Source organism: Mytilus trossulus, chromosome 4 (genome assembly GCF_036588685.1).
Source record: "Mytilus trossulus isolate FHL-02 chromosome 4, PNRI_Mtr1.1.1.hap1, whole genome shotgun sequence".
NCBI classification, from domain to species: Eukaryota; Metazoa; Mollusca; class Bivalvia; order Mytilida; family Mytilidae; genus Mytilus; species Mytilus trossulus.
In genome coordinates this window covers 56,276,911-56,304,746 of record NC_086376.1, presented here as the reverse complement: position 1 = coordinate 56,304,746, position 27,836 = coordinate 56,276,911, and the positions used below count along the sequence as shown (strand labels likewise).

The 27,836-nt window shown below is 31.6% G+C and overlaps 1 protein-coding gene across 4 annotated transcripts; it reads left to right on the top strand.

Moving 5' to 3' along the window:
• Positions 1-190: 190 nt before the first annotated feature.
• LOC134715580 (uncharacterized) lies at positions 191-27,290 on the top strand. 4 transcript variants are annotated; one of them, XM_063577848.1, is made up of 24 exons: positions 191-277; positions 3,402-3,596; positions 5,666-5,760; positions 6,551-6,744; positions 7,386-7,444; positions 8,132-8,301; positions 9,704-9,762; positions 10,285-10,364; positions 10,981-11,126; positions 11,597-11,728; positions 12,635-12,988; positions 13,899-13,972; positions 14,851-14,921; positions 15,432-15,565; positions 16,642-17,180; positions 18,836-18,912; positions 19,808-19,980; positions 20,940-21,014; positions 21,502-21,722; positions 22,464-22,582; positions 23,230-23,381; positions 24,464-24,543; positions 25,049-25,087; positions 26,779-27,290. In XM_063577848.1, the coding sequence occupies exons 2-24, from the start codon at positions 3,412-3,414 to the stop codon at positions 26,818-26,820; spliced, it is 3,270 nt and encodes a 1,089-aa protein (XP_063433918.1). In that variant the 5' UTR covers positions 191-277; positions 3,402-3,411; the 3' UTR covers positions 26,821-27,290. The 4 variants fall into 4 exon arrangements, with proteins under 4 accessions (XP_063433918.1, XP_063433920.1, XP_063433919.1 ...); XM_063577850.1 differs by having other exon boundaries at positions 217-277; positions 16,648-17,180; XM_063577849.1 differs by having other exon boundaries at positions 219-277; positions 21,508-21,722.
• Positions 27,291-27,836: the final 546 nt, after the last annotated feature.

The following is a 27,836-nucleotide window of genomic DNA, read 5'->3' as shown; positions in this document are numbered from 1 at the left end:
GCCCCGACCTAATTTTATACAAATTGTGATTGAAAGGTGAACACATTTTATATCTTAGTTAGTAAAATATTTAAATTACTAAACACTGAATTTAAAATCTTTGAAATTTATTATATTCTTCTTTCTACTGTTGTTTAAACTAGAAAATAGTGAACAGATTTCCGGAACATTCCCTCTGCTTTCCGCAACCGTGAAACATAACTTTAATGGAGAACACGCATGCAGATTTGGAATCAACAGAGTTTCTCCTTAATATCTATTTTTTGTAGCGAATATAGTATGCGATGACGTTATATTTTCAAATACAATTCCTACTAAATACACTGTTTATGCATTTGTGAAAGGATACTTGTTTATAGCATTTTTTAAAAGTTAAAAGCACACATTTTTGCACGACATGCGATTTGCCTTAAATTACAATCACTATGGGACACCTGTCGGCCATTTCACTGTCCGATGACATACAGTTCGACAACACTATCTCTTTCTTGGTGAAGGTTGATTTTTGAAGTTGTTATCATATTAAAGAGATGAAAATAGCAATTGTCTCATACTTAGCCCATCACGTATCATTAGTATGGCTACTTTCGTTTTCTTTGTTTACCAAAATAATACACTTAATTTGGTTGAAGAAGCACCAGTGCTTAAAAAAGGTTCAATGGTATTATTTATTTAACAGCATCAGCTGTTGTCTACGTGCATTCTTTTGCAGGGGAAATAGAAATACTGGTGTGTTTATTAATTAATGTCAGGTCTTGTTAGAGCGCTATCATAGGTACAATTTTTGGCAGATTTTTATAAAACTAATACATAAGGTTAATATAAGCAAAATCTCAAACAGGTTCTATTACAGTATCTGATCGACTTTATTAAAGAGTTGTACCCCTTCAGTCTTGTTAGATATTTTGAAAATTAACTGAATGGCCAATTCAGTACCAAATGAAAATAATAATATGTTGACAGAAGAATATGTGCAATGCATGTGACATCGGAACTCTGGGATTTGAAACTTTGATAGTTGTCTTTTGAGTCTACCATTTTTCATTCTTTCAAAGTTGTCATCTTTCTCAACCAAATGTAGGATTTTGGTTGCTCTCACATTGTTTGACTAATATTCCAGTGCTTCTCTTGACATTGATGCCACATACCATCAGAAAATACTTTCCCACTTTTATTTGGATCTTGTCACTGTCAAACCATTTACTTATTGCTATTTGAAGTAAAAATATTTATGCATGAAACACATATTACTTTAGAACTTACATGTAGAAGCTAGTGATTTCATAGCAAATTATTTTGATATCTTCTTTTTTTTGTGGAGCTTGCAACAACTTGCTGTTGAAGCGAGAAATAGGGATCCTACACATTATGGCAGCTTTCACTCCTTTTAGTTCAGATTTTGGTCTTTATATCATTATTTTGTATTTTCCTGATAAATGGCCATGGACTTCCTTTCTCTTCTTTCCCGATTATGATAATTCCATTGTGAAAGAATTTAAGACACCAATAACTTTGCCAACCTTCATTGAATTCAATGAGACTTTTGAAGAATTTTTTTTTTCTTCATAATTTTTCAATATTTTACTGATTAATGAACTTGAACATTGAGCTTTGAAAGTTGCTTAAATCTTGGTCATTTGGACTCTACATGAAGTCTCCACACAATCACACCACATCTACTTTTATTAAACAAGTATTTTTTGCAGTAAACATGCATACAGTCTGGAACTGTTTTTTATTAGACATCAAAAGAAGAAGCATCTAAGAAAATATTTTAATTAAAAAAAATTGACACACTTACAGCATCAATCACAGGCAAACCATGTCCCTGTTTTGTTGTGTTGTTGTATTTTTTTATTGTGCATCTTTACCATCAAAACCAGGGCTTCCAAAACGGTCATATATTCCGGTCATTTGTATAATGTCCGGTAAAAGACCGGCTGGGAAAAGCATGAAACGGTCATATACTTTTTAGTTTTCAAGGCTTTTTCGGTCATTTTAATATAATTCACGATCTTTTTGACCCAACATTTTGCCTTTAACAGCCATACATTTCCGGTCATAAAAGTGACATGTTGATTAATTACTATCAAAACAACCCTTACTTCAATACTTTCTAATTTTAATCAAGGCTAATTAGTTGTTGGACAGCTGAAAACTATACCTGTTCAGGTGACAGGTAAACTGATTTCAGTACCGGACATCGTATAAATTAATCGGTCCATTCACAATTACTTTCGTACATTTCAGCGGTTTGCAATGGTTTGTATCTAATTGATTTAGTCCAAAAGATCAAATTTATAATAAATACATTTATAAACTTGATTTGATGAAACATTTAAAAAGGTTTTACATGAAAAAATCGTCAGAACTACTTTGTATGAACAAGAACACGTGTGCGCATGTGCACAGGTGGGAAATTCAATTATGCATCCTACATTTCTTCAAAATTCTAAAACTATCATTGAAACCTGTACGTTCATTTCAAGTATTTTGTTGAAGAAATAACGTGGAAAGAGCTTCTTCGCTCAGTCATGCTATGTAAACGTACACGGATTTTACGTATCCGTTTATGGTCCATGTTTTACCATTGTCAAGTCAACATGGTCAACATCCGGTTATGAAAAATGTGACTTAAAAACGAAAATAAGTTCTAGACAACGTCAATTTGCACAAATAAAGAGTCTAATGCAGATATGAACACACTGATGTGCACACTTTGAAAGATGCAATGCCAATTTTAACAGTTTATGTCAGAACATCAAATTCATATCAAAGTAAATTTCAATATCGTTTTTAATCTAAATTTATGTCATTCATTGGGATGGCCATCTGATTACCATAATTGCCTTTTGTGACTTAGTCTTGGGGATTAAAATTCGGATCAGATATAAAATGTCCGGCTGGCTCAGAAAAATTTTGGAAGCCCTGATCAAAACCAATATATATATAAAATTGAGAATGGAAATGGGGTATGTGTCAAAGAGGCAACAACCCGACCATAGAAAAAAACAACAGCAGAAGGTCACCAACAGGTCAATGTAGCGAGAAATTCCTACACCCGGAGGCAACCTTCAGCTGGCCCCTAAACAAATATATACTAGTTCAGTGATAATAAACGCCATACTAATTTCCAAATTGTACACAAGAAACTGAAATTGAAATAATACAAGACTAACAAAGGCCAGAGGCTCCTGACTTGGGACAGGCGCAAAAATGCGGCGGGGTTAAACATGTTTGTGAGATCTCAATCCTCCCCCTATACCATAGCCAATGTAGAAAAGTAAATATTCATTTTCAATGACAGGTATTTCGAATTTATTTATTAAAATTTCATCAATCATGTCAATAGCTATGTTAAATGAATTGCATATATAATAAATGATCCACTTTATTTTTAGAATATACACTATGGGTACAGTTCCAGAAAACATCAAGAGAAATGTCAGAGCTGTTCTTCTGTCAAAAGTAGGAGGAATTCTAGTCAGTGATTTTTCCAAAGACTACAAGAGCTTGCTTAAAGAACAACTTAATTGGAGACAGATTGGATTTGATAACATGAATGATCTGATTAAAGCCATGCCAGAAGTTGTCAGGTAAAACATATTTTTCCAACCAACTTATTAAAACTTTTCCAACCTGGTAGTTTTTTTTATCTTTTTCATATCTTTTTTATGCCCCATTTATCATGCATTCTGTTTTCTGGTCTTTGCCTCTGTCTGTTTGTTCGTTCGTCCCGCTTCAGGTTATAGTTTAATCAAGGTAGTTTTTGATGAAGTTGAATTCCAATCAACTTGACACATGCTCCCTATGATATGATCTTTCTAATTTTTAATGCCAAATTAGAGATTTTCACCCATTTTCATGGTCCATTAAACAAAGAAAATGATAGTGTGGATGGGGCATCTTTGCACTGGGGACACATTCTTGTTTGGTCCTTGTGAAGGCATGGAAAATGAAAACCATGTCCCATTGGATTGTGCAGAAAGGCTAAAAAAAATGATGATTATCTACAGAAAAGAAAGTAAAAAGTGAAGTACAAAAAAATATGTAACATCAAGGAAAATTCTAAATGGAAACCGAAAGTCCTTTATCAATTGGCAATAATCAAAAGCTCAAACACATCAAATGAATGGAAAACAATGTTTAAATTCCTACCATGTTACAGGAATTTCCTTATGTACAATGTGGTAAAAGAGTGAAAAAGCAGTCTATTTTTCCCCACCCACAAATTTCATTACATCTGACACAAGATCATTTTGTAGTTAGTGCAAAACTACTGTAGAAATTTAGTGATATTATTCCTTTTTCATCTTAAGTCATAGATTTGCCCTCATTGTCATTTACACAATACATTAAATAGATGGTTCTGTTCTACCCCAAAGCAAGTAGAAATCAACTTTGCTTGCTGCTATGTCATTTGATTTCTAGTGGAGACTTGTGTCCTAGGTAATCATGCCGCATCTTCTTATTGTTTTTGGTCAGTTATTTTTCTTTTTATTATTCTTCCTCTTCCTCTTCTTCCACCACTTTGAAAATGAACTTTTCCGCAGCTATTCTTCTAAACGGCTTGTCAGATTTACTTAGAATTTTATGATATGTCTAGAGGAGCCATCACTCTTTTGTTTGTGCATTGGGGTCTGTTTAGGGGCATACAGAGGGGAGGGGTTTACTATAGAACCCTAGGGGATTTTATTTAAAAAAAAATCAAATGAGTATACCTTGAAAAATTTAAGTGATATACACATGCAGTCTTCAGAAATTATCACAGGACAATAAAACAAAACAAATGAAATATAGGGCGAGTCCCTGGGGGAAGCCCCCACCCCCTTCAATTTGATAATGTGCTATTATCTTGTAAACCGTCCAGATCCTCACCCCTAAACCAAACATGTATATATTCTTATTTGGGACAATAAAACAAATCAAATCAAATAAAAGGAAAGTCTCCAGAGTTCACTCCCACCCCACTTGTTTGAAAACTTGTAAACTGTCCAGATCCTAACCCCTAAACCATATATATTCTTGTATGGGACAATTAAACAAATCAAATTAAATAAAAGGAAAGTCCCTGGAGTTCACCCCAACCCCTCTTGTTTGAGAACTTGTAAACTGTCTAGATCCCCACCCCTAAACCATATATATTCTTATATGGGACACTAAAACAAATCAAATGAAATAGAAGGAAAGTCTCTGGGGTTCACCCCACCCCCTCTTGTTTGAGAACTTGTAAACCGTCCAGATCCCCACCTCTAAACCATAGATATTCTTGTATGGGACAATTAAACAAATCAAATGAAATAGAAGGAAAGTTCCTTGAGTTCACCCCCACCCCCTCTTTTGTTTGAAAACTTGTAAACTGTCCAGATCCCCACCCCTAAACCATATAGTCTTGTATGGGACAATAAAACAAATCAAAGTAAATATAGGGGGATTCTATGGGGTCACCCCACACTCTTCTGTTAGAAAACTTGTAAACAGTAGAGATCCCCACCTCTAAACCTTATATATTCTTGTATGGGATAATAAAACAAATCTAATAAAATATGTGACCATGGGAATGGCTAATTATAGGAGCTTTGTTTGGGAGACTTCGTAACAGCATCCTGTTACAATAATGAATTACTTCTTGTTTTGCTATTGTTCTTAATAAAATTTATTTCAGGTTAGAATTCAGTGATAAAGATATGGCCTACAAGATGTTTGGAAAAGTAGATCCAAATTCTTCATACACACCACTTGCTGCAAAGTTAGCTGCTGGTAAAAGAACTATTTAATAATTTAAGATATATATTAATTGTGAAAAAGTTCACAATTTGAGGTTTCTCATTTAGACATATTATATTTCATATACTGATAAAAAACAATTAAGGTATTGAATTTAAGTGTATGTAAAATTGAGAATGGAAATGGGGAATGTGTCAAAGAGACAACAACCCGACCAAATAAAAAACAACAACAGAAGGTCACCAACAGGTCTTCAATGTAGCGAGAATTTCCCGCACCCGGAGGCGTCCTTCAGCTGGCCTCTGTGTTTATTATGTTGCATTTGTAACATGATTTTCACAACATAGCATATTACTGTAAATTCAGAAATTATTGCGTGCATTTATTATTGCGATTTTGTCATTTAAGACTTAAATGTGTTTTGAATTTTTAAGATTTGGAGAAAAATCCTGTTTAATTCATATGAAATAATTCAAAATGCAAGTTTAAATTATTGCGTTTACAACTCTGTCACATTTTTCAATAATTTTAGAATTTACAGTATTTAATGTTATTGATATATTGATACATGGCACTGAGAGATAACCACCTCTTCTTTTTCAACCAGATTTCGCTGAGAATTGGGTTAAAAAAATTATAAATCACACAGTAGGTTATTCATGTAAAGTTCTTAGGTCTACTGTTTTCTACTCAGCAAACAAAAAGTGTCTATACAATTAAACTTGACACAGTCACAATTACGCTGAAAAACTTTGATGTAAAGACAAAACAGCACTAAGGAAAATAAATATTTCTTGGTAGTATGGATATTTTTTTATTGCAGAAAGTTCTACTGAAGGAAAGGCAGATCGGAGAAGAAATAATTTTGGTAATACAAATAAAAACAGCAGTTTTGGCAACATGAACAACAGCAATGCTAATGGTGATGATAAATATGGACACTTTCAACCTAATATGAGAGGACATTACACACTGTGCTATCCAAAGTTTAAAGAAAATGATGATGTCTCCAAAGAGGTAGGATTTTCTTAAGACTTTAAAAGGACTGAATGTATAGAGGGCTGCACACCAAATGATATTTTTTATGCCAACGCCTTAGCTTAGGGAGCATTTAGTTTTACCCATGTCTTTACATGCATATGTATGTCCAAAAGTTGGTTTCCATTCTCTAACTTTAGTTTGCCTCAACCAAATATTATGAAACTTATACACTATGCTTTTTACCTCAACACACAGAATAAGTTTGAAATTTGGTGAATTTTAGAGTTATGCCCCTTAGAAAATGAAAAAATTGCTGAATTTTTAGTTTCTGCTCTCTTACTTTAGTTGCCTCAACGGATTGTTATGAAACTCATACCCAATGCTTATTACTACAAAACACAAATCAAGTATGAACTATGGTGGCATCACACTAACTGTTCTAGAGTTATGCCACTTTATAAATGGAAAAATTGCTGAATTTTCTGTTTTAATTTTCTAGCTTAATTTAGACTCAACTGAATGTTATGAAATTTATACACAACTTATTACCACTAATCCCAGATGTTTGAAACAATCATGTTGTGAAAGGGAACATAGAAAAGGGTTTCTTAACACTATGACATGTTTTATCTTTTTTGATTTTATTTGACTTTACATATCTCATTATGTCTTTTTAGATATTAGAAGAAAAGTATGGTGAATTTCCAGGATTGTTTGAAGTGCATATGATTCCCAGGTAAAATATGGTAGTCATTTCACTGAATAAGTTAGAAAAAAAAAAGATTCAAAGGTTGAGCATTATATATAAAAGAATATATATGAATTTATGTAGACTTTAGCTTCTTTGATGTATTTATGACTAAGCCTTTGTGCCATGGTATTGCTATGTCTTCCAAATTTCACATGATGATATTTTCCGTCATATACACCTTTACTCATTTGACCTGAATGGGTATATGAACATTCTTGTGATCACTTGGACCAAGAGACTTAAGACCAACCAACATGACCATTGTAACTAAAGATTTCTAAAATAAGTCATAGACATAATATTCATTATTAAATTATCAATTAATCAGTGACATTTTAACCTGTTAGAGAACTGTAAATCATAGTCCATTTGTCTGTTCATCAACATTTCGTTTTCCAAGTTTGAACAGATAAATGTTAATCTTATATTGAGACGGATAATTATATTAGATATGCAAATACTTGGTAGGCTTATGTAAAATATGCAGATACTTGGCAGACATGAATATAACTGATAATTTTATTGTAAGATAACTTGTAAATGAAATAAATAAAGAAAAGTTCAAGTTTTCATGTTAAACAAAATGCAAACCTTTACACAGCTTGATATACTTCAAGGTCAACGCCAGTTTAATAATATTTGACAATTTATTTAGTATATTACTTTTTTCAGAATGATTTTTCTTCGATATACTATAAAAGAAAGTGCCATTAAATGCCTTGAAAAGTACGAGAGTGAAAAAACTTTAAGAATTGCAGAAGAGAAATGTGCAAAAGGTCCTACAAATCAACCAAGAGGCCAGAAAAGGGATGATGATATGATAATGTCAAAGAAAAAGTCTGGTAAGTTATTTTATAGTCTACCAAATGTTTATTATTGTAAATTCAGAAATTATTGTGAGGCATTGTTTATTGCCTAAAATGCTACTGGGTAAATATCTCAAAAATAAGAACTTGCATACACATAATCCTAAAAAAGCAATTATTCATTTCTCATTTTTGTCCATTCTTGAAAAATTACAATATAAAAAGCAGATTACAATTTATGAATTAACTGTATACATAATAAGCTACTTGGAATTTGCAGCAAAAAGTAATTCCAACTGGTAATAACTATTCTTGTGATATTAATTATTGGTTTTGAAAATAATCTATAAATCTATAATTTGGGGTAAAGATTGCATGAAAGTATTTTACCAAGTATTCTACAAATTTAAAGATAAATTTTGGTTCATATTTTTAATCATATACTATGTGCATGCAACAGTTCATAATCTTCAATAATAATGAAGAACTTTTAACTGTATACCCGACGAAGAAGAAGAAGAAATGCAATCAAAACCCATTTTTACTGACTAAATATCTTATTCTTAGAAAGGTTTATCACTACTTTTTCGATACACAAAATATAGTGCATTGATCATAACATTCTATACATCCTATCCATGAACATTTCCAGAAATTTGTCAATTGTGATATATGCTCATATGTAATTGCATAACTTTATATCTGTTCTGAAAATATAAATGATGTGATTTTTAAAGTCTTCTTTTAAAATTGGAGTTATCTTCCTTTGTCCAGAATTTTAGTTGAATCAACTACAACCAATGCTTTATACAATGCAATATTTGATTTTACTTTCCACTGATAAATTAAATCATCTATTATTTAGTGCTTACTAGTACTTTGATTACATTAGCATGATGGAAAGCTGATTAACTGTTCAATCAACTGAGATCAAAAATTAGCCAAAACAATTGAATAGGTTTGGCCCCAGATGACTTTTAAAATGTTTAGATCATTGAAAAAGCTCCAAATAATATCCCTTTGGTGCAAAAATGCCATATTTTGGCATTAAAATTGAAATATCTTTTTTTACTCATAGGTGACCTATATTTTTATTATTGTTTTCAAATAAGCTATACATTAACTAAATAATTGTAAAATTTAAGGGATTTCTGTAATTAGGTTCTTTTTTTATTTCGATATTACCTCTTTTTCTCCTATTAGTTCAACAGAACAGAACCTTTACAAATATGTTTGCTTTTTTACTGTGAGAGTAAATGATCTGTGACCCCTCTTTTTTATTTTATTTTTCTATTAGGTATAAGATAAAGTTCATTCATAGATTCTTATAGTAAATAAGAGAAATTGATTTAGATGCATGAGCCCATTTAAGATATCTTTGACAGTATCAAGACAACTTGAGATAAAACTCTTTAATGTTCAAGGTTTTTTTCTTCAGATAATACAGATGAAGACAATGAAGTATACGTTGGGAATTTAGATAAATCTGCGACAGAGGTGAGAAGAACATTATTGCATACACGTTTTATTTTATTGTCTTGTCTATGAAAAAAGTTGCAGAATGCCAGACATAATGATTATTTATTTTAAATACATGAGTCATTGATAAGGTTTATTTTATGTAATACTTTTTGTTTAACCTTTAAGACTTTCAACATAAATTCAATCAAGAGTAAAGCCAAGATTTCAGAGTGTGCGCCCTTTTTCAAATCCTGGAAGTGAGAAATTTGTTTCTATTGCACAATAGTATGATATTATTAGTATTTCAACATTTTTGTAGGTCATAAATTTGTTATTCTCTGATCACAAATAAGCTCATGATTATTTATTTTTTGTTACTTGAGGGCTTAAAATTTTGCACTTCCAGCAGCTGATCTGTAACTATTGATGTGTTGTAGAAGAATGCATGGACGACATTACTACCAGTAGAATCCATTCTGAATATATTTATATGCTAATTGTTATATTATATCTACATTTTCTTGTCATAATGTAAAGTTTATTTTTTGTGCTTACTAGGATGATGTTAGAGAACTTTGTGAAGAATTTAAACCCACTGATGTAAGAGTTAGAAAAGCTCGAAATGATGACAAAAAAGTGTAAGTATATAACCCTCTTACAGAGAGAAAAAATGGGGTTTTCAGATATCTTCTTTTATAGCTCAATTGGTCCTATGTGAATTCACAATTCCTGGAAATTATACTTCACTAGACTTTATTCCGTCATTGGTGCAAATTATTTAGATGTATATCAAGTTATTTTTCATTACAGTTAACCTACTTCAGACAAAAATATTGATCTCTGACCTTGAAAATTTTGAACTTTGCACTATGCTAAACTTTTGTATTTGTTTAAGGTTTCCTCCTTTGTATGTAATTATGACATTTTGACTTAAATGAGACAAATTCTACAATTTATTTTTTTGTTCATTGACATAACACTTGTTCATACACCTTTGATGATTCTGTGAATTTTCAATAAATTAATTGAACTTTGATTTTTTGTCAGACTTTTCTACCAAATATGAAGTTGTTCTTTTACAAAAAGAACAATAGAAAAGTTTGCTCAACTGGGATGAGTTATAGGGTGTGTGGCTCTTCAAACCCCGGACACATACTCCCTGTTTTTGAAATACTTTTGTCAGTTTCAATCATGAGTTTGATATGCTAAGCAAAACAATGTGCGTTCTTTTTCTGTTATTGCTTCTTTTTTCAGATTTTCATTTATTACCTTTAGTGATAACAATAGTGCTCAGAATTGTGTACAAAAATTAGATAACCTTGAACATAAAGGTCGCAAATTGAACTGTAGAATTGCTGTAAAAGATGGCGGCCAACCAAAACAAAATAGCAGAAAAGAAGGTAAGAGTATTTAATCTTCAAAGAAGATTTACAGTAGTGTGCTGCTCTTCTTCTCAGGGCTAAAATAATGATTTGAACTATTGCCATCATTCATTGTTTATGTAAAGATGAGGAGATGTGCTTTGATTGCCAATGAGACAAATACTCACTAAAGTTCAAATGAAGTGGATGTAAGAAATTATAGGCAACTGTTTGGCCTTCAACAATATTAACTATATAAGTTTCTATTAAAGCTTCCCACAAAAAATATGAAACAATTCTATTGAGAAAATTAATGGCCTAATTATTTTTCATGGTGATAATACAATTTTTGAAACAAATCTAAATTTCTATTCGTTTCATCAAATCCAACTGATCAAATGGTCAGAAATGTTAACCAAATACTGTAACAGAGTCATCAAAATACTGTAGCAGAGTCATCAAAATGATAGATTGAAGCTGTTAGTATAATAATGCATTGTACTTTTTAGAATCAGGTGGTAAAACATCGTGGGGGTCTGGAGGAGGAGGAGGAGGAGGACAAAGTTCTGGAAGGAGTGTGATAGTAGACGATGATGAATCCTGGGATAATGAAAACAAACGCAGCAGTACCAGTAGTAGTGGTAATGTATTTACAATCTTATCTCTAACTTAACAATATAAAAAAGGGTGAAATGGTACTACAAAAATAAGGTAAACGTACAGCCTTCAACAAAATGTCTGCTACAAAAGATGGGACATGAAAAATATGAAACAATTCAATTGAGAAAACTAACAGCCTTATTCATAACAAAACAATTTACAACCAAGCAAATATAACAGACACGAATTAACGAAAACCACAGAACTTAAAACTCCTGACTTTAGACAGGCACATAAAGAATATTGGACAGTGGAGTAACAGCACATAAGAACAAACTATAAAAATCAGTTTCAAAATACTTAATTTACCAACCAGATCTATATGACGCTGAAAAACATAATATGTTTTTGTTGTTATTTTGCTGATAAATCTCTATCATAACAGTGAAATAGTTCATGCTTGATATAGGGCAAAATGGAAGCTCATTTGTAACTTTTCTGGAAAGTCAAATGCTGTAATATTTACAATACAACAATATTTGTATTTTTAGTCTGGGTGTCAAATGTTAACATAACCAGCATAGAAACAATCTCAAAATACTCATAGTTTGAACCTAGGCATGTAACAAAAGAAAAATGCTTCTTTATCAGGCTTCCTTCAGAGCAGAAGACAATTGTTCTCTTTTTTTCTTAGAATTGTACGATTATTTTTACATTAAGCACTTTAGGGTGATGACAATAATTGGGCTAAGCTCACCTACTTAAATGAACCAACTCTTGATTGACCAGACAAACATTTATTTTTTACAACAGCTGTGCCTGTTCCTCAAAAAAATACTTTTAAGTCTATGGTATAATAAAACAATTAGTTATTAATTAAAAAAAAAAACATTCTTCATGAAACACAGTACAATATTTATTTACATTTTTATATATTTGTCATTAAGCCAAGCCTGCATCTTCATTTTCATGGAAATCTGCTTTGAACCAGTCAGATGATAGTGCCCAGAAAACATCTTCATTTGGACAGACTTCGTTATTTGGACAAAATCCATCACAGCAAACGTCATCTTTTGGGCAGAAGACATCAGAACAGACTACATCATTTGGAGAGAAATCACCTCAGCAAAGTTCATCATTTGGGCAGAAATCACCTCAGCAAAGTTCATCATTTGGGCAGAAATCACCTCAGCAAACTTCATCATTTGGGCAGAATTCACCAAAACAGACTTCAACATTTGGACAAAATAAGTCATCATTTGGACAAAGTTCAAGTCAGAATTCTTCTTCCTTTGGAAAAGGTAAGGAATAAGCATAATCAGTTCTCCTTCCTACAACAATTCTGCATAGACTAGATAAGAATAATTATGCTCTCTACAAATAATTTCAGGGTCAACAAATAATTTCAAGGTCAAATAATAATTGCTTTGTTTATCAGTTTGTCTGTCTGTCTATGGGTCTGAAGGGTTTTGGATAACTCTTAATTACAATGCTAGAACAAACATTTATACAAGCAAAGCAAAGCAAGCTAGCCAACAGATCGTTTAAACTGCAAGCATTAGGAAAATAGTTCCAACTGTAAAATTGAATTAAAGGATTAGGGCCGATTTTGGCCACAAATTTAAGGTTCATCTGACGAAAGATTTTGGACACTTTTAAAACACTTAAAAGTGTCTATTTCAGTTGATTCAATTAATTTATGTGAAAGATTTTAACTATAAGTAATTTAAAGCTCCCAGATTCAAGCTTAAACATGAAAAATCTATCAAATATGCCTAAAAATGCCACTTTCCAGGTGGTTTTAGTCAAAAATGAAAGTGACTGCATCTGTGTTCATTCTCAACTATTACATATGTTATGTATTGTCATCAAGTACAACTTACATTTCAATATTAAGATTGAACACAAATGTGGCCACTTTCATTTAGGACAGAAACTGTCTTAAATTTAACTAAAATGCTAAAATTGTGAAGATTTCAGTAATTTAGCATGACTTAATGATGCTAGTACCCAATATATGTGCATTGTATTGTAAAAAAAAAGCCCATATTTATGTAGTGGAAGCATTCTTCTTTCCAATAAATAACTAAAAGTTTACGTTTTAACAATTTTGTAAAATGCTATATTTTGGGGCCAAAAAGGGGTCTTAATGGACCTACTCCTTTCAAGGTATATTTAATTTTTGTACTTGTACAATTTTAATTTTCACAGAATCAGAGACTTCAAATGGAGATTCAGAACCAGCTACAGTGTTTTTTGGCAATCTTCATTCAAGTATTACACAGGTATATATCACATTTGATTTTAATGTTGCAGTTGACACAAATATTTTCATGGAAAAGTTTTCCCCTTCAAAGGCCTTTAACATTATTACACCTGTAGTATTCTTTATATTACAAAGCAGTTGAAAGTGGGTATCATTGGGGTCTAAGCGTGATGCGGTATTGATGATTGTTTTGTAAGGGTGACACGTTAAAGTCAAATTATTGTGCCGTGAAAACAGGAAATGAAGTCTAGTGGGAGACTGGAAATTACAAAAGGTTTAGAATTGCTTACTTACATAGTGTAAGCGGGAAGCAGGAATCTGACAAAACAGTAAGCCTGTTACAGGATCAGAACCCCCAATGGGACCCCTTTGAAAGAGTTGCAGACACTTCCTCAATTATTAATCTTATATCTTTAAAGATTTCATTTTCACCAAAAAAAAAATCATTTCATTTTCAATGTCATAAAAGCAAAAAAATATATAAATTCAAATCATATAACCAATTCTAAGTTCTTTTATTATGTGTCTTAAATATTTAATTACAATCCAAATTCAGACCTGTATCAAGCGCGAATATTGTGTCCATTTTTGTCTCAACTGTTTAGGGTTGGACCTCTGCTGTCGTATTCAGCTGTGCGAAGCAATTTATTCAAAGGGTCATTATAAACCACTGAGTTTGGACAAGTAAATTACAAACTATTATATATTGGTTTGTCATAAGCAACTAAGACAGTGTCTTTAAGCATACAGGATTACTTTATTTTTTTTCCCTATTTTTTTTTTATTAAGAAATATTATTTAATACATTAAAAAGATTGTTGCTAATAAGTGAGAATAACACTGAATGATGTGTCTGTTATAATATTTTGTTACAAACTGTTATTATCTTTTTATTAGGAAGATCTTGAAGATCTTGTGAAAGAGTTCTCACCATCTCAGATAAGATTTAAGTCTGATGGACGTAGAGTGTAAGTTATACATATCTTTATATTAAGGTTTGCAAAGGGGGGTATGCTAAGTATGAAATACTTGCTATATTTGATATTACAAAAGTTGCAGTAAGCAGGAAAGTTATTGCTTTGTGGACTCTCAACATTACATTATATAGGTCAACAATATTTTGTATGTCATTTTGTTTTGAGGCATACTAGCTCATCTGACCATTGTTACATGACCTCAACCTCATTTCCAGTTATCATTTAAGTTAGTAGCTCAGAAATTATACATGATAAGTTGGAAATATTCTTATTTATAATCACATTAACATATGCACCTTAAATATGAAATGTTATCAGTGAGATGACTTCAGTTCGAGAGTTAATTCTTAAAATCAATATTGCAAACATGCATAAGACTTAAGTTGATGTTGTTAGAGATGTGTATCCCATTTACTGAGTTATTTATTTAATGCATCAGGAAAATCTACCCACTATAAAGGAAAACCAGTGTTCAATAATTTGTCATAACTATTTTTTTAGGTTTGCTTTCGTTGTAGTCCGGTCAGAAGCAGTTTGCAATGAGTGTATAAATAAATTTAATCAAATGGAGTGGAAGGGGAGGAAAATTGCTTGTAAACTTTGTACCGAAAACAAACCAGAAAAACAGAATAATGGTAATGTATTTAGCTGTTTTGATAGTAATAAAAGTTCAAATAATTTGGTCAAATCAGTCTGTTTAACTTAACATAGATGCCAACCATTACAATTTTCCCATAATTTTTCCGATTTTGCGATCAAAACTACGCTATTATGGTCAAAGTCGAATAGTTACAGATTCTTAATCATCGCCATTCAATTTTGTAAAAAGCAGATTTTTATCCTTGCTTTTGCATCTTGGTCCAGTATTTAGAAAACGCCAATGTAATACTTCAGGTTTCTCTGGAGTTATCGACCTATTGTTGGGTATCTAACTGACTTCCAAAGAGGCAAACTTGCATTTTATGAGTAGCTTTGCCCCTTTCTCTACTTCTCCTTGACAAAATGAAAATGTACGAGTCCAGAACATCTAAACAATTAATGAATAGAATACATACTACAGATAACATGTTAGTGCACATCACTTTGCAATCATTCGTTGGTAATTTTTATTGGTAAATGCACGTTTTTGAATGATTACTGAAAACTTTTCTAAAATACGGAAAATTTAATAGTTTGTTACTGAATGGGTCAAAAGGGGGTTGGCATCTATGACTTAACATGGAGAAAGATATGTAACTGAGTAAAGAAATTACCATCAGGGATTTATTGTGAGTGTCCCTTGTAATGAAGATATCTTAGTGTGACTAGGACTGCAACTTTTGATGATAAAGGTCAGGGTGGTTTTATATGAAAACTTTGGCTTCCTTCACCAAGTGAAAGTGGCTGACAACACCAACAAACTAATATAATGATCAAATTAGTTATTATATTCTTTCATGATGAACAAAATGACAGTAGTAAAGTAATGACTTAATTAAATTTAGAATTTATTGCTTGCATTTATTTTTGCAATTTATGAAGAATGGACAAAGTGTGAGATTGATTATTACAATTTCACCAAAATCTCCATGTCGATTTATCTATCAAGTATCAGAATGTGATTTCTTTTTATTGCCAAAATCACTAAGTCGATTTAAGCACATTAATAAAAAACAACTCACAATAATTTTTGAATTTACAGTAAAATATATTTTTTAATGTTTCGTTTTAGCATCAGCTTCATCAAGTGGTAGTATGCCGTGGAAATCTGGCGGGGATCAAAGTTCAAATCAAAGTAATAGAGGTCAAAGGTTAAGTAATAACCAAGATGATGTATCATGGGATACCGACAAAAATCATAATGATGTAAGTGCTAAGTTAGGTAATCTGACAATACAAACTAGTGAAAATACTGATTCATCAAGAGTAGTTTCTCCACCAAATAGACAACAAAGGTCAGGGTTACTTCAGGCCACATCACCTAAAAGTAGTTCCCAGCAGAGGTCACCTTCAAGTTTCCAGAAGAAGTTGCCTACAAGTTTCCAGCAGAAGTCACCAACTAGTTTCCAGCAGAATTCACCTACAAAATTAAATCCGTCCAATTTTGAACAATTTAGTCGAAGTCCAAAGAAAGCACAGATGCCTGATTATTCTGGTATGCCAGCCCTGGAACCAGCATTCGTTGATGAAATGCCTTCTTTGGAACCAATTGATACTGAAATAGAGCCAGTTGAAGTATTTGTTGCTAATTTTCCATATCACGAAACGACAGTAAGTATAGCCTTTTATTTTCTGTATTATAGTAATTGGAGTTTTACTTATCCCTTGGTAAAAAATACACTTAAAGCACTTGAAAATACAACTAAGAACAAAATAGAGGTTTTTAATGAGAATTGAAATCACAACGGATACTTAAAACTGTATTTTTTTTCTATGTAGTAAACATCAGTATAACTGTTTTCATTGTTTTTCCCAAATTCTGCAGAATTTTAGCTTAGGGCAGTTCCATAAATAAATGTAAGGGGGGATTGAATGAAGGCATTTTTTATTAGACCCCATCATGCATACATTTTAAATTGGATATTACATTTAAATGTTCAAGCAATCTTTTTTAAATAACCACCACCCATCAAATTTTAATAAAAATATAAAACATACTTTGAAAACAATATACAAGCATTTTGTATTGCCGGTATGATATTTGTGAAAACACCAGAAGCTAAAAAGTGAAAAAGACTTTTGCCACACAATTTTATATCTGATTACAACCATGTACATTATGGTATAAATTAGAAATTATATTGGTAATAAAACAATGCCAAAAAGTAAAAACTTTTTAAGTGCAGTAACTGTGGAAAAAATAAAGGAAATCTTTGATACTAGAGTCACTTTGGGAAAAAAATGTGGCTAAGACTGATCAGAATTATACTGAATTGTTCATGAATTTCAATCAATCTTAGTAAAAGAAAAATGTGAAACTAGCTCCTGAAAATCATAAAACAAAATCATTATGCGTAGTATTATTGTTATTATATAAAAAGTAAAAACACAAAAATACTGAACTCCGAGGAAAATTCAAAAAGGAAAGTCCGAAATCAAAAGTCTAAACACATCAAATGAATGGATAACAACTGTTATATTCCTGACTTGGTACAGGCATTTTCTAATGTAGAAAAAGGTGGATTGAACCTGGTTTTATAGCTAGCTAAACCTCTCACTTGTATGACAGTCTAACATTTGTTAACAAATTGTATTGAACATATAACTTGATTAATTTCACTTGCCTGGGCAGGGGTTCAGTCGCTCGCTTGTTATAGACCAGACATACAGACAGGTCATTGGAATAAATTCATCAATGAAGTGTCCATTTATGGTCATTTAGTCAGTTGAAATATATAAACGCTATATATGTATTCCTAAAATGAATGAGATACAGTCTTTGATTTGCTTGTAGAGTAGAGTGTAAAAATTGTCCCAATTTGGCATTTCTGGATATAAATGTAAAACTATAACAACAGCACTTGCATAATCTGCTTTCAACTTTGGTGGTTATTCTATTATGTTTTGGTGACACCGATAGGTGATTAGAAATCAGTAATGATTATAACGGTAATGATCTTTATCACACACATCTTCAAATAGACTGTCCTTATGCAAATTGAAATGTAAGCTTGGTCTGATCAATTGAAATAACATTGGTAATACATGTTTAAGAATGGTTATCTATGAGGGTGGTAAAGGGAGATTTACGTGCAAAGTGTTTTGCAATTTTTATCATGTGCAGCCGTGAAGAAGGTTTGCTATTCACCATGTTTTGTAAAATCGGTTAAAAGATCAATGTAAAATGGTAATTTTATTTCACATTTTACCGTGCAGATACCCACCCTTTACGTCCCTCAGCTATGTTATATGTTTTGTACTTGCAGGATGATTTGTATGAAATGTTTGAATCAGTAGGAGCTGTAGATATGCATATGATGAACTCCAGCAACACAAATAAAACGTAACATTGGTTATCTTAAGTTAATTATATACATTCTGAAAGAATGATACCCACTGCATAAAATTTTATAAACTTGAAAAATTACCAAGCTTGCTTTTGATTTTAACAATTCAAATGGAAGTAGCATTAAGAGACATTTCTTAATGGAAAAGTTTATGGTTTTTTTTTACATCTGGAAATAGTTTTAAAAAAATAAGTTTTACAAATGTCTTCATGTTAAATAAAAACAAGAGATGGAATATTCCAAAAGGTTTTTCAAACTCATAAGTCAAAGACAAAACTGACAACACCATGGTAAATAACTTAAAGGACCAAAAGACAAACAATAGTATACAAAACCCCTAAAAGTCAACTGAAGACAAGCAACACAAACTTCAAAAAATTATGGGTAATCTCAGCTGCTGTGGAAGGGTGAGCAGATCTGGCTCCACATTTGTCACCCATCATGTTCAACACTCTAAAGATAATCATAAGTGATCTCTTCATTTGTTAAGATCCTGACTTATTACTGAAACCATTCTGTGATAAGAGTCAGATATAAGAAGATGTGGTATGAGTTCCAATGAGGCAAATCTCCATTCAAGTCACAATTTGTAAAAGTAAACCATTATAGGTCAGGGAATGGTCTTCAACATTGGAGTCTAGGCTCACACCGAAACAGCTTTTACTTTTAGCTCATGTAAAAAAAAAATATTTCAGAAATTAATATATTTGTATTTTCAATTTCAGTAGATAGTCTAAACAGTAAAATATTCTTTAGATACAAGGGAATTCTAAATCTACCTCTGGGTATCACAGGTAAATTGACTAAAACAAAAATGAAAAGGACTATGATTGTAGAATATCACTTTTAGAATAAATGTAAATTAAATTGTATTTTTTTGTTTTACATAAGAACTGCAGCAATTGTTTACTTCCTGGATCAAGACACAGCAGATAATGCCATACTTCAAACTCATCAAGAAATGTACAAGGGGAGATTACTCTGGGTACAGATATACGAAAGGGACCCCAATAAAAGAAGCAATACTACAGAAACTTTGAATTTGAGTATATCTGTCAAAACAGGTAATTTTCATCTAAGTGAAAGCATTTTATGTATATAACTAGTTTTGATTGGAAGAAGAGCAAGAAATTAGTATGTAGACCAGATGATTATATATAATGCCAAGAAACAAAATCATATCAAGTAACTGAAAATGTATAGATCTTTGAGGTTCTTATGTGATAAATTCAAAGTACCTAAGAATTGGTGTATGTAATTAGTTGTGGTTTATAGGTCATTTAGACAGCAACCTAATGGCACATAAACCAAAGAAACGCTAAATACATCTTCAACAATAAATCTGTCTAAAGCAAGCTATCAATCTATATTTGTCAGGAGGGGTTTTCTAATAAAGCAAGCTATCAATCTATATTTGTCAGGAGGGGTTTTCTAATAAAGCAAGCTATCAATCTATATTTGTCAGGAGAGGTTTTCTAATAAAGCAAGCTATCAATCTATATTTGTGAGGAGGGGTTTTCTAATAAAGCAAGCTATCTATCTATATTTGTCAGGAGGGGTTTTCTAATAAAGCAAGCTATCAATCTATATTTGTCAGGAGGGGTTTTCTAATAAAGCAAGCTATCAATCTATATTTGTCAGGAGGGGTTTTCTTATAAAGCAAGCTATTAATCTATATTTGTCAGGAGAGGTTTTCTAATAAAGCAAGCTATCAATCTATATTTATGAGGAGGGGTTTTCTAATAAAGCAAGCTATCTATCTATATTTGTCAGGAGGGGTTTTCTAATAAAGCAAGCTATCAATCTATATTTGTGAGGAGGGGTTTTCTAATAAAGCAAGCCATCAATCTATATTTGTCAGGAGGGGTTTTAAGTTATGGTCCCATCATCCTGTAACCTAGCACACATCTTTATAATAATGTAGACTTCTTAAAATACATAGCAAATTTGTATTTTAAATAAGATTCACTGAAAGTGATAGTCCTAGTAAAACAGTATTTAAAAGATATTTTACTAATTTTAGGTGCTGGTGGGTCTAGATGTGTCAGTTTAGATCAAAATTCACACAGACAATCTCCCAGGGAAAATAAAAACAGAGGTAAGTGTGATTAAGGTTTAAAAGTCCTACTTAAACTGGAAACCTTTTATTTATAAATTTTTCCTGAAATCGTGTTCCTAAAAATTCATTTTTTACATGCATAACTGGACTTGACCTTTGACATTTTGGTTAAAGTTAATAGTTGCTAAAAAGTTAAGACACTTTTCCTGGAATCAATAAACCACAAAAATTACTGGATTCAGATGAATTATCAGCTGACTAACCATTGACATATAACAATAGATAAATGATCCAGTAAGCAGAATCAATTTGAATGGACTGGGTAATTATCCTATAATGGATAATAGTTTTATCTATAACAAAATTGTAGCAAATATGTTGTCTGGAACACTATCAAATACCACACTACATGTGTCTGAAGATGGTCCAGTAAGAAAAAATAGGGCATAAAATTAACTTCAAGCCCTGTTGCATTGTGCACTCTGCATTACCTCTTTCTCAATTTCATGTCTCCTTTCACATTTAGTTTCAGGTGCAGAAAGTATGGATTCATTGAAGTCATCAGCTTCACCTGGTGCAGTAGGAAAGTCGTTGAGAAATTTAATGGTTACATACAAGCTAGTTATGAACAAGTTGGGAACTCGTGTTCGAGACATTGTGTTCAAACCATATGAAGAAATCGTAGTTTTTATCACCTCAGTATTTGATGAGAAAACTTTCTGGGGACAGATTATTAAGGATGCTGATGTAAGAAGTAACTTTTTGTTGTAGTACAGAACATTGATCTTTAGGAATAAATATTTAACATCTGTTTTGTCCTTTAACAAAAAATTTGATAGAAATAAGTATAAAGCAAAGTCTAAAGGATATTGAAATAAGAAATTATAGGTCACTGCACATATTTGAACTATAATTAAAACCCATTCTGTATATTAAAGCTAGGCAAGGCCCTAGAATGACGAAATTTATATAATTCAAATGCAAAAACTAAGAGCCTGATTAATGCAAGAACAAATATGAAGGACAGCAAGCAATGAATGACATCTTTTGAAATACAGGTTCCTGACATGGCTTAGGCACCTAAAGAAGGTAGTGACTTAAAAAAAATTTAACATCAGTGGACAGTGATGTAACAGCATAACCTAAAAACAAATTAAAATCAGTTGAAAAGCGCTTGACTCATTAGATCACCACTCAGATTCTTAATTTCATTAATAATTTAAAGATTTGGAAAATTGGATTTCACTTTCAGAACCTACCCTAAAATTAAAACAATATCATGTCATTTGTTGAATATCTTCTGATTGGCAGGTTATAAGCCAATCAGAATGTTTTGGTGTTAGCCTTTAAATTTTTTACCCAAATGCATTGATATATTGCTGAAGAAAGAAAAAACAATTTAAATAAAAGCATACCATTGACCAGTCTGAATGCATGATCTAAATTATTTTGCTATTGAACCAGGTATTAAATGAATTGTTTTTGTAGGTATCGTCATTAGAAGATCTGGAAAACATAATGGAACAGTTACAACACCCCGACAGTAGAATAGGTTTCACAAAAGGTTTAGGGAGATGTACTGCTAAGGTTGATGATGAATGGTATAGGTACGTATATAGGGGTTCAAAGTAGGGTTTCAATATTTTAATTGGTCTGCCTAGGATGGTAAATAGACTTTACTGTTTCCAGTGTTTTTAAACCAGAAAAAAAAGGCTCTATCAACTTTGACATACAATTATTTTAAATTGATTTTACCAAAATTGTATTGATTCTAGATCATTGGAGAAGAAATTTAAACAACAATTTACCTGTAGGAATTGTTGAAAAGTTAGTGCATATAAGGAAAATGAATAAAACAAACAAAAACTGACCATTATAAAGATAACTAAATGTTGTTTGATTGTCTATGAGACAATTATCCATCAGAGTTAAAATGATGCTGATAAATGCAATTATAGGTTACTGTATGGCCTGCAGCAATGAGAACAAGCCATAGATAAAGCTATAAAAGGCACTGACATGAATATGTTAACCGAATCAAACCAGAAAACAATATACCAATACAATTTTAGAGAATTATATATATCACTGAGAATTGAATATATCACTGAAATGAACCTAAAAACATCTGTATATCTTGTTCATATTAAAATACCATATGAGACAACATTGTGTTTACCTATAACTGTTTTATTGTGTTTCTAATCGTCTGACATCTTTAGGTATAAATGTACTTGCCAAATTTCTTTTCCAGATCGTGGATAATAGCAGACAGAAGAGATTTTACGATAGAAGTATTTAATGTAGACTACGGAACAACAGCTGTAGTTAGTAAACAAGACGCATCACTTACTGTACCAGAAGTCTGGGATTTACAACCTCTTGTTCGACCATTTAGGATTAAAGGTAAGGTTCTATTAACAAGAAGCATCACTTACTGTACCTGAAGTCTGGGATTTACAACCTCTTGTTCGACCATTTAGGATTAAGGGTAAGGTTCTATTAACAAGAAGCATCGCTTACTGTACCTGAAGTCTGGGATTTACAACCTCTTGTTCGACCATTTAGGATTAAGGGTAAGGTTCTATTAACAAGAAGCATCGCTTACTGTAACTGAAGTCTGGGATTTACAACCTCTTGTTCGACCATTTAGGATTAAGGGTAAGGTTCTATTAACAAGAAGCATCGCTTACTGTACCTGAAGTCTGGGATTTACAACCTCTTGTTCGACCATTTAGGATTAAGGGTAAGGTTCTATTAACAAGAAGCATCGCTTACTGTACCTGAAGTCTGGGATTTACAACCTCTTGTTCGACCATTTAGGATTAAGGGTAAGGTTTTATAAGGTATTAGGTACACTTGAACCTGAAATATGGAATTTTTAATGTCTTGTTCGATCATTTAGGATTAAAGGTAAGGTTAATATATATTACAGGTTGATAAACAATGTTGAACCTGAAATATCAGATTTATAACCTCTTGTTTTTGTCCATTTAGATGTCATGTATTATCTACAATACTGGCTCCCTCTGGTTCCAAATACCAGAATACATTTTTTCCTCTCTCTGTAAAAGAAGCTGTGTTATTAGTCCTTCTCTGGACTTACAGATTATTATTTATAGCCCCACCTATGAAAATAGAGAGTTATTATGTTTTCTGGTCTGCATCTGTTTGTTAGTCTGTTTATCAGTCTGTCCCGCTTCAGGTTAAAGTTTTGGGTCTTTTTTTTTTTTTTTTTTTTTTTTTTTTTTTTTTAAATCAAATCAACTTAAAACTTATTACACATGTTCCCTATATAATATGATCTTTCTAATTTTAGTGCCAAATTAGAGCTTTGACCCCAATTTCACAGTCCACTGAACATAGAAAATGATAGTGTGAATGGGGCAGTGTACTATGGACACATTCTTGTTTTATTAAACTTCTGTAGAAACGAGATTATATAAATTTTCAGTATATGTATTTTAAATTTGATTATTTATTTATAGAGGGATCACATAAGATGGATAAGACTATGGAACAGATGTTGTTTAAAGTGAAAGTCACTGCTACAAACGCTGACGAAACCGTAAGTTACCAGATCTGTGTTTTGAATAATGTGAATGCTTAGGCAATCTGCAATTTTCCCATTTAGTACCTTTCAGTTCTGTAAAAATTTTGATCTTAGCTGTCTGAAATTGGCTCCTCCCACGTTGTTGGTTCTTGCTAATCATTCATTCAGTAACTTCTACTCTTCTAGTTATATTTACTACAGCATTTCTAGGCAATTAATAGTGATTGATAAAATACTTTTTATATTACACCATTTACAATCTTTTAAACATAAGTTTGTTTTGACAAAAGTTAAATTAAAAAAGATGGAAGTCGTTAATCATTTATTTATTCACTCATTTATTCTATTATTCGTTCCTTCCTTTCTTTGTTTGCACATTCCTTTGTTCAGTATACTGTTGCTATGAAACACTGCAGGAAGACTATAGCTAGGTGTCTTATTCATGCTTTATTGGTTTTGGAAGTTAAGAAATATTTGATGCTAAAGCAAATTAGCTCATTAGTATTACTGACTGTTGTAGAAAAATGAAGAAAATTCTTCATTGCTTGGAGAATTGAAGGTATAACCTTGCATGCATTATCAAGTTTACTTAGTTGCTTTATAAGCTTTTGCATTTCTTAATTTTATGTTAAATATATTTTTACTCAGTATAATATTAGCTGCATGTGCTGATTTTTTTATTGATTTTGTTTTGTTTTTATGCTCTATTCTGAGACAAATGGTACACTAGATGTGTAAATATATATATACATTCCATATATAAAGGGATTACTGAATACTCTCTTAAATTTAAAAAAAATCATTTGTGTTTGGTTGCTGTCTTGACATCTCCCCCTTTTACAAAATTTGATTTTTAGGAAAAATAAAAAAAATTGTGAATAATGTTTGATGATTTTATACCCCTTCTAAGATTGCAGGGGGTAGGAGTGTATGAATGGTATTCAATCTGTGCAATGGTAATAGGTAGATTCACAATGAGTTCTGGTCACATCTAATTGAAACTTTTCCATTTAGACATAACAATTGAAAAATGCAGGTCTTTATGGGGGAATGATGTATAACTGTAGATTGATTTCTATCAAAATTGAAATTCAAAAGCAGATATGAACAAAAGTTTAAATATATAATGCTTTCTGGGAAGTCTCTTTTAAAACATTAATTCGAATACCTGTAGTCTTGAACTGCATTGCACAAATTGAAGTTCATCATTCATCTCATTTTAATTATTTTTTTTACAAGCATGTTGTCTAACTTCTGCATGACATTATTTTTCGCTAACATCATAGTTTCATAGCTATTGTATTGATTGATTATCAATTAGTATCTGTAGCCCATTAAAGACTCTAATTTTCTTCTGAATGCTACAATATTTGAAGATTGAATGCCAAATTGAAACTCTAACATGGCTAGTACTGTATAACATATTTGTCTTTGAAATGTACTCAGTGATCTTGAAGTTCAAAATGGTTCAAGGTTAGGTTTGGCCAAGCATAGTATAATGTTGGAAGGAGATTAAAAACAAGACTAAAACTTGGCAGTGCTGATAAGACTGTTGCAAATTATATTATTAAGGTTAACATATTCTCATTGGGTGGGATTAACATTTGTCTTCTTCAGAAGGATTCTACAGGATTAAAAAAGGCAACATGTACTCAAGTCAAAAGATTATGCTTGAATACCTGAATAAATTGTTTTTAACATGTTTGACTGAGGAATATTTGAAATTTCCCATCTGTTGTAGCATGATGTAATATAGGAATCTACCTTTTTGAATAAAAACAGAAATAAATCACTTTGTGGTGCTACTAATTCTTAATCATTTTGTCAGACTCTGGCAGCATACACAGCATTAGACAATGTGAACTTATTGCAAAGCATTTATTACAGGTCAAATTCTTATCTTAAAACATTTTTACAGGTTAATTTATAATCTTGAGGCAATTGCTACAGGTCAATTCTTTGAATTTAAATCTTTTTTGATAAGTTAAGACTGATCTTTTAGAATTAAAAGAATTTTTGAAAGGTCAATTTCTAATCTACAAACACTTAAATACAGGTCAATTTCTAATCTTGAAGCACTTTTGACTTGTCAATTTCTTATCTTGAAGAACTTTTGACTGGTCAAGTTCTAATCTTGAAGAGCTTTTGTCGGGTCAATTTCTAATTGTAGGAAAAACATGAGCTTTACTATCACTTAATTGGTACTTGGAAATTAATCAATTTCATTACTGTTAAATTTGATATTTTCAGGGATTTTTAACAGAAGTAGAAGTTTTAGGCCCTGCTGAATAGTTACAGAGACCATCTTAAGTGGAGGATTAATATGGAGGCCAGAAAAGCCCATTAGTTTTAACTCTGAAGTTGGATAGACCCTTAATGATACAGATAAAGTTACAGATTGAGTTTAATAGAAGGAAGACTTTATAGAAGTTTGTGGATAGTGGATGAAATCTTGTAGAATTATGGAACAATTTTTATAAACTTTTATATCATTATTAACTATCAGTTTAATAGCTTTTTAAGCATATGGTTATTGTTATTGTTTTTTTTTGTTTTTTTTTATGAATGAGAAATGTCATAAAAGAATTTTGTATTTTTCAATTAACCAATCAGTTTGTTATACTTTACATGTTATATGTGACTTTGTTTAGACTTATTGATAAGAATATACATTTAAGAATATATGAGGGTTTGGATGGGGTGTACAGTATGAAATAATGAGTTAAAAGTGAGAATAAGGCCAAGAAAAGGAGAATAATGGGGGGCTTTAAGATAATCAGTAGAGAATAATGGGTAAAATAAAATAAAAATATAAATAAAATTAATAAATGGACTAAAAATTTAAAGCATGCTGATTCTATGACCCCCATCCAGACTTTGTGTGACATCCTAGATAATTTAAACTTTATATCTAGATATGTAATACACCCATGCTGTATATGTTGATATAAGGATAACATGTTTTGAATATTATTTTAGCTTTAAATCAAATTGATAGATGACTGCTTTGATAATGCAGCATCACCACTAAAATCTATGTTTGTCTGATGAAGAAATTGATAGCATCTAGCTCAAGCTTTTGTACCTTTCCTGATTTTGAAAAAAAAAAAATTGCCTCTAAGATAATTTTGCCTCACTTGAGCACAATGTTGAGTGTTGCCAATATCTAAATCAGTCTACAGTGAAAGTTTGATTTGAATTTCAATTTTCCATATATATTTTTTGTTAATGACACTGACAGCCAGCATGACAGGCTAGACAAAGGGTTCACAAAGGGTTCACACAGGGTTTCCTTTGAACCGTTTTAC